This window comes from Vombatus ursinus, unplaced genomic scaffold (assembly GCF_900497805.2).
Source record: "Vombatus ursinus unplaced genomic scaffold, bare-nosed wombat genome assembly UNPS02014735.1, whole genome shotgun sequence".
NCBI lineage: Eukaryota > Metazoa > Chordata > Mammalia > Diprotodontia > Vombatidae > Vombatus > Vombatus ursinus.
In genome coordinates, this window is record NW_020954513.1 from 3,025,144 (window position 1) to 3,032,685 (window position 7,542).

The 7,542-nt window shown below is 46.6% G+C and overlaps 2 protein-coding genes across 2 annotated transcripts; one reads left to right on the forward strand and one right to left on the reverse strand.

The window, feature by feature from the left end:
- Nucleotides 1-149: 149 nt before the first annotated feature.
- On the reverse strand, nucleotides 150-1,267 carry RNF113A (ring finger protein 113A). Its single transcript, XM_027861411.1, has one exon. The coding sequence runs from the start codon at nucleotides 1,241-1,243 to the stop codon at nucleotides 191-193; it is 1,053 nt and encodes a 350-aa protein (XP_027717212.1). The 5' UTR covers nucleotides 1,244-1,267; the 3' UTR covers nucleotides 150-190.
- A 107-nt stretch (nucleotides 1,268-1,374) lies between these two features.
- On the forward strand, nucleotides 1,375-7,217 carry NDUFA1 (NADH:ubiquinone oxidoreductase subunit A1). Its single transcript, XM_027861410.1, has 3 exons — nucleotides 1,375-1,583; nucleotides 4,751-4,840; nucleotides 7,101-7,217. Exons 1-3 carry the CDS (start codon nucleotides 1,482-1,484, stop codon nucleotides 7,128-7,130), a joined length of 222 nt encoding a protein of 73 aa, XP_027717211.1. The 5' UTR covers nucleotides 1,375-1,481; the 3' UTR covers nucleotides 7,131-7,217.
- The last annotated feature ends 325 nt before the right edge of the window (nucleotides 7,218-7,542 follow it).

Genomic DNA, 7,542 nt, shown 5'->3' on the forward strand with positions numbered 1-7,542 from the left:
CCCCCCCCCCCCAAGTTTAGTCTGGTAACTCAGGGGAAACAGGCAATCCAAGCCTCCCCATTGTTTCTCTTCTGCCCCTCCCTCTTCCCCGAGCCACCCCCTCTCCCCCCAGTCCCCGGAGACGCTTGAGTCAGAAATCTCCACTCATCAAAATTTAGGAAGAGATTTTATTGTTACCTATTCACTAGGTTTAAGTAACAGGGGTTACACCTTCATCAGAGCTTTCTAAGGGGTCGGAGGTGCCCGCCTTCCCCTCCGCTTGGTGTCTTTCTAGCTTGGCGATCAGGCCCTTAGCTGGGTTGAAAACTCCGTTGGTCTGCTGGTCACAGACGTAGCAGCGCTGTGAGGTGCGGAAGTGACTGAGGGCGCAGCTCTCACAAAAATAATGCTTGCACTTGGTCACCACGGGGTTACGGAAAGACTGTCGACAAATGAAGCACTTGAAAGGCAGGTCTTCGTCGTCGCTGCTCACCTCGTAGTTGTCTTCGTCGATGCCCCCGTAACGACCCTCGTCCAGCTCGCGCTCGATCTGCCAGCCGTGCTTGTAGTCAGAGCGGTCGTGCAGGAACTTGCAGCTGTCTCCGAAGCCGCAGAAGCCGGTCTCCTTGTAGTCCTTGCAGATGTCGGGCTGATAATCCCAGCGCACCGTGGCGCGCAGATGTTCGGGCGCACGGATGGGTCCCTTTCTTACCATGCCCGATGAGGCGTTGCCCATGGACGTGTCCTTGGGTTTCACGTACCTCTGGTAATTGTTGATGCCCCTATAGATCTTATCGTCCTCTTTGCCGCGGAGCTCCTCTTGGATCTTCTGGCTGCGCTCGAAGATGGCTTGCGCATCGCGCTCCTTCTCCGTGTCCAGCTCGTAGACGGCGGTGGCGCCCATGTCCTCGGGGCCCACGGGCTTGGCCGAGCGTGTGGACTTATAGACGACGCTCACGGCGGACGAAGGCTCGGTCTCGTCGTCGCCGCCGCTGCTAGCGCCGCTGTAAGAGGCGGGCGACTTCTTCTCCCGGCAGCTGCTGCGCGTTTTCTGGATCATGGGGTTGGGGACCAGGCGCCTCTTCTCCCGCCGGACCACGACGTTGCCCTCATCGCTGCTGCTGCTGCTGCTGCCGTCTCCCCTAGGCGGCCTGTCAAAGGCAGGCCGTTTCCGGCGCGCCGCGTTGCCCTTACGGGCCGACTTCTTGAAGAGGAAGGTGCACACAGGGCCAGCCGCAGGTTCAGGCGCCAGGTCGTCAGCCATCTCGCTCTCTCTGAAGGCTTGGCCGTCAACTAGTCACTACCGGTCGTGACGTCACTTCCTGTCACAAAGATGAAAAAGGCGGGCGGGGCCACGGCTGCGAGGCGTTGATTGGCCACCGCCTAGGGGCGTGGCGGTGCGGGGGCTACTGGTACGGGAAGCAACTCCAGTCACCTTAACCCCGCGGCCGGAGTAGTATCCGCGGTCAGTTACAGTCCGTGGCCCCGGACCTCCTGCCGAGATGTGGTTCGAAATTCTGCCCGGACTGGCAGTTATGGGCATATGTCTGACGATCCCGGGAATTAGCACCGCTCTCATCCAAAAGTACAGCAATGGGGGCAAGGTAGGGCCAGGCTGCCCGTCAGCAGCCCCGCGCACCCGAGCTGGGCCCCGGAGGGGGTCGCCTCGTGTCCCTTAGGGCTTGCAGAGCGTCTCTGCCCTTCCTGACTGTTACGGTACTCGAGCCTCAGCCCGCGGGCGGCTCCGAGGCTGGAGAAAGGACCCAGAGATGTCGAGCTGGCTCCGAGGCCCGGGAGGGGAAGGGAATTGCCAAGGGTCATGTATAACATCCTTGCTCTAGAGCTGGAAGGGACCTCGGGCTATCGCGTCCACCCCCACTCCTTTTACAGAGGAGGAAACTGAGGCCCAGTGAAGGGAAGGGACTTGTTCCGGGTCACCCATAGGATCCTAGAATTAGAGCTGGAAGGGACCCCAGGGCCTATTCGATTCAACCCCTCCCCCCTTCATTTTACAGAGGAAGAAATTGAAGTCTAGGCAGGGGAAGTGACGTATCTGAGGGTATACAGTATTCAAACCCAACTCCTCTGATTCCAAAACCAGTGCTCTTTCCATTACTAGCTTTCCATCTTCCTCACACAGATGGCATGCCAAAAAGTAAATCTTTTCTGTGCTAAGTGAAGGGATATTCTCTCTAGTTTCTGCCCTAAATATTGTTTCACTGGGGAGAAGCCCTGATTTCCCTCCCTGTAATGCAAACAGAAGGTTGGAGGCAACTCTTTGTTGCCTGAGAAAATGAGAAGAATCCCTTCTTTACAGAGATAAAGGGGATCTACGGCCGTCCCGTGGATAAATAGAGCACTGGGCCTCAAGTCAAGAAGACTTGAGTTCAAGTTTGATCTCAGATACTTATTAGTTGCGTGACCCTGGGCAATTCACTTAACCTCTTGTTAGCCCCAGGTTCCTCATTTGTAAACAAAAGTGAGATGGTAATAATAGCACTTACCTTCCAGGGTTGCTCTGTGGATCAAATTTGTAAAAGAGTTTAGCACAGTTCCTGGCACTTGGTAGGAACTATATCCCCCTTTCTCTCTGTCCTCCCTCACTATGGTTGTGGAGCACTGTACATACTGTCAAACTTAGATATGTTAGTTTTGCTAAAATGGCTTTTTTCCCTCTTTCATTATTCTCTATTATGAGGGATGGCTCCCTGGGTAGAGTTGGAGATGGGACATTCAGAAATGAAGGTGATATATAATATACAAATCTATGTAAATGTATAAAAATGATTTTTTTTAAAAAGTAAGGGGGAGAAATCTGAAGAGCCCTGAGTAATAGCAAAGGACCTCCTGATCTGGCTGTAGAAGGGAGTGGGAAAATCAGGGGAAGGTACAAAGAAAAGGGTTATATGGCAAGAAGAAATGGAGATTAATGTAGAGAGGTTCAAGGCCAAAAGGAGAGGAGAGAATCCAGTTACTTCCCCCAAACTACATTCACTCCATTTATTCAGCAGATGTTTATTGAGCTACTGTGTACAAGGCCTAATGCTAGGTGCTGGGGATAGATATGAGTCAAATATCAGACCTGCCCTTAGAAGGCCTCACAGTCTAGTAACAACACAGATGTCATATAATCTCTAATGCCTGTTGCGAGGGTAGAATGGTGTAGTGGAAAGGGCACTGGACTTGGATTCTGGAAGACACAGGTTCAAATCCTACCTCAAATACCTTCTACTTGAGGCCGTTCCTCATCTCTTTTAGCTTCAGTTACTGCCTCTTATACAAGATAGTTGTTGGGGGAGGGGAAGGGGTGGAGTTGTATATGTATATACTATCTCCCTCAGGTAGAATGTAACCTTTTCCTCTGTTTTATTTGAAAATACAGTGCAATAACTAGCACATAGTAGGTACTTTATAAATGCTTATTGGTAGATTGATTGAAGGTATAATGGAAAGTGTATTGGAGTCAGTGGACTTGGGTTCAAATGCCTTCTCACATACTTTCCGTGAGGACAGGCAAGTGACCTAATCACTCAGACTCTCAGTTTCCTCATCTGTAAAATAGGGATAATAAAGACTAATGCATTTATCATGTCTCACAGGGTTGCCAGTAAAACCTTGAAGCACTAAATATAATATCATATGCAGTCTGCAGGAAGATGGTTATCAATTTAGGGGTAGGCATTGAATTTTAGTAAGAGTAGAGGGGCATTATTTCTTGAGAGCAGAAGCTGTGGGTAAGGGACAGAAGAAAACCCAGTGCACAGCCTCGAGAGTCCCTGATTTGAGCAAATGGAAGGAAGGAGAAGAGCCGGAGAAGGAAAAATTAAAGAAATAGCAAGAGAGTCTTGAGAGAGCAGTACCACCTAAGCCAAGGGGTAAAGGGACACAGCAGTGTCAGAATAGCATACTGCATGCTGGCCAGGAAGCATGACAACTTCAAAACTGAATAGTATGAAATCATAATGATAGAGATAGGAGAAAGTTTCCCCTGATTCCTACAGATGTGGAAGACTATGGGTGTGGACCGATGCATATCGCATAAGACTTTCAATATGTTGATGAGTTTTGCTAAAAAATTTTTCCCCTTTTTTTCCCCTTTGTTATAACTTATGGCCCTCTGAGAGGAGAAGAAATGTGTTGGGAAATGTGAGTGCTGTAAACACAAAAGAAAGATGCTAGAGGGCCCAATGGATAGAATGCTAGTCAGGAAGACCTGAGTTCAAATTCAGCCTCAGACACTTACTAGCCTGGGCAAGTCAGTTCACCTTTGTTTGCCTCAGTTTCCTCATCTGTATGTAAAAATGAGGATAATTATAGCACCTACTGCCCAGGGTTGTTGTGAGGATCAAATAAGATAATATTTGTAAAGTGCTTAGCACAGTGCCTGGCATAGTTAAATGTTAGTTATTATTATAGTTATATCTCTATTATTTACATTGTTATTAATATACCTATATTATAGATGCTATTATATATAAAGTTTTTTTTTTTGTCATAGAGACTAAGAACTGAAGAGAAGTTCTAGGGATTAAATTGTTAGATCTTTGACTCCTAATTTCCATCCCCTCTTCACATACCCCTTATCCTTAAGAGGCTGAGGCCTCTTAACTTCGAAGTTCTGTAGCCTGGTTTTTCTTTCTGGGCTTCATCCATGCTCCCCCCTCTTTTGTTTGAGCTTTGTGATAGTCTTTGAAGCTTTCTCTTTTACACTTTTAATTTCTGGCCACTGGGCCATTTGAACTTCAGTGTAATGACATTGTTCTCTTTATAGGAAAAGAGAATTGCCCGTAATCGATACCAATGGAATCTGTTGGAGAGAGACAAGAGGATCTCTGGATTCAGTCATTATTATGAGGCTAAGGTACAGTTTGTCCTGCTAGCTGTGCGTCCCATTTGGTGGGTTGAGTTCATTTTGAAAGTCTTACCCTGGAGGGATCTTTCAGTTGATTTCACTGGCCCTGGAGACTCTAACTTGTGATTTCATGGTCCCCAGGTAAGGTAGTGTGCTGCTTCCAGTTCTGTCCAGGATACACTGTGAAATTCCTCAGAATGCATTATCTCAACAGTCTGGTATTGTTGTCAGATAGAGTTGAAACTAATGTGAAAACCAGGTTTATACAAGAGAAATGAATATGTGGGTATAACCTAAAGAGTTCACAATCCATACAGAAGTTTGCATATTTATGACAGCAGGACAAAAGAAGGAGATACCAGAAATCTCTACCTAAAGGGGAGTGGCATGGGAAGGGGAAAGGTGCAGTAAAGGTGGGGAAAGGACAAAACCCCTCCTGAAGGGGAGGGGCAAGGCTACGCAAAAGTCACATTCTTTTCCCTTGGGAATTGCTAGACTATGAACATGAGGATGGTCTGTTTATCTACACGGGTCCCAGCTGCACAAGCAATTTCCCAGCCTGGCTGGCACCAGTCTTGACTGCCAAGGACATACAGGAAGTCCAGTTTGGGATCCAAACATTATGTCAGTGGAGGGGGGGGGGGCAGCCTTTGTCCTCGACACATTCAGGGCCACATGCTGTGGGTCCAGTATTTCTGGAACGTATGGCAACTCAAAAAGACAAGTTCAGGGAACCCCTTACCACTATTTAGAAGGCCGAATTCCTCTGCCTTCAGTCGAACTTTGATACCTTTATAAGAGCTCTAGTAAGAGTGAAACCTAAGGAAGGCCCAAATCTGGAGGAAACTGACTGTTGTTTTGTTTTGTTTTTTTAATAACCTAAGGAAATAGGGTGACCCTCTGATTTGAGAAAGGCAGCCCAGTGTGCATTTGGAAGAATCCTGGCCTTCGATTTCAGAGAGCTGAGCTCAAGGCCCGACTCACATTTTTAGTGGCTGCACCTTGCAAATTCTTCTTTTCCTCTTTGAACTTCAGTTCGCACTGCAGCAGATTGGGACTAATAATACACCCACTGCCTTACCTCACAGAGTTGTAGGAATCACACGAAAAGAACGTACACAGAATGCTACATAAACACATCTTGATTCTCTTTTTCTGTGAGATTATGCCTAAACTAAGCCAGGATGTGCAGTTCAAATAATTGTTAGCAATGATCTCTTCTTAACGATGGTAATCTTCAGGGAGTCTTTAGGCCATTAGTCAGTGACTCTGAGGTAGCAGCTTGGATGTGTAACTGTAGAAGGCCGTGCCAGGCACAGGTAGTGTTTAGTCTGTAGAGAAGACAGAGCTTGAGAGGACATGATTCTTCAGGTTTGGAAGGGCCTCTGTCACATGGAGGTGGGATTGGCCTTATCCTGTGTGCCTTCAGAAGGCAGAACTAGCAGCAGTAGGGGGGAGGGTGCAAACAAGCCAGTTTAGGTGAGGAGATAGGAACTCCTTTCTGACAATTCGAGCTTTCCCAAAGTAGAATGGATTGCCTCCAGCTGGAATGGTTCCCCCTTCCTTGGTGGTCTTCAAGCCAAGACTGGATAATGGCCGTTACGTTACTGTGGACATTCCTGTGGAGTAGGCTTAGGCTACATGCCTCAGATCCCTTGTATTCTTCAATTCTGGACAAATCACAGAGATCTGACTTGCTGTAGAGAGGAGAGACTAGGATGAATGTTTTAAATAGTAAATTGATGTTATAAGTAGGTTGTTTTTTCCCCCAATGCCTCTGATTTATTTGTCAGATCACTTTATTTTTTTCAACAATGCCAAGCCTAAAACTGCTTCTCCTGACTTGGAATAAATGTACAGACTAATTGAACATATCTGCTATGACTGAAATGATTCTGCAGGGGGAAAAGTGATTCAGATCGTGCCCTTTAGCAGATAAACGGCCCAGGTGGGACTCAAACCCAGATCTTCCTGGCTCTGCGGCCTGTTCTCTGCCCACTGTGCTGTGGTGCTTTTCTTTCATATATCCATCGGAATGTTGCTGCAGGTCCTTTTAGAAATAGGCAGAGTATATGATTTTTAAAACTATATGATATGTTATCATGTCTAATAATATATATGTTGAAATCATAACTGTCTGGTTTTTACATCAATATAAATGCAAGCAGAGAGTGATAGCTGCTTTGTAGCAAGAGCTATAAGTCAGAGATGCTGACCTCTCTTCAGAGACAATGGAATTCACATTTCTTTCCCTTTTCAACTTTTTTAGGGGTTGGAGAACATAACTGAAGACGAATAAGTGACCCATGATGCCCATCTTCGTGATTGCAGAACACTTCTAGGAGATGTTGTCTGGTGCCCATTAAAGACAAAACAACTACCCAGAGAGCCGGTCTTTTTTTTTGCGTTCACACCCCACACCTCTTCCTCTGTTTCTTTTATATAGTCATATCCAAGAACTTGGATGCTGAGTTCAGGCATTAGAGCCTTAGGAAGTCAAAAGTAGGCTTCCAACAGTAGAAGTATTTCATGCTGCCAAATCAAGGTTTCTTCAGAGAGGACTAGGAAAGAAATGTAATTGCTGTGGTTTTTCTTTCCCGGAAGAATTCTTCTCTTCCTTTTGTCAGAAAAATAAACTGAGTCATTCAGCATTATATTTAATGATCAGATCTATTAGAAACTCTTTTATTAATTAGCTCAAATGCCGGTTT

What these genes read in the sequence shown, in the direction of transcription:
- RNF113A (XM_027861411.1), bottom strand. Translation starts at nt 1,243, where the DNA reads ATGGCTGACGACCTGGCGCCTGAACCTGCGGCTGGCCCTGTGTGCACC.
- NDUFA1 (XM_027861410.1), top strand. Translation starts at nt 1,482, where the DNA reads ATGTGGTTCGAAATTCTGCCCGGACTGGCAGTTATGGGCATATGTCTG. An exon ending in AGTACAGCAATGGGGGCAAG is followed by an intron (nt 1,584 to 4,750) that starts GTAGGGCCAGGC and finishes TTCTCTTTATAG; the next exon opens with GAAAAGAGAATTGCCCGTAA. An exon ending in GTCATTATTATGAGGCTAAG is followed by an intron (nt 4,841 to 7,100) that starts GTACAGTTTGTC and finishes CAACTTTTTTAG; the next exon opens with GGGTTGGAGAACATAACTGA.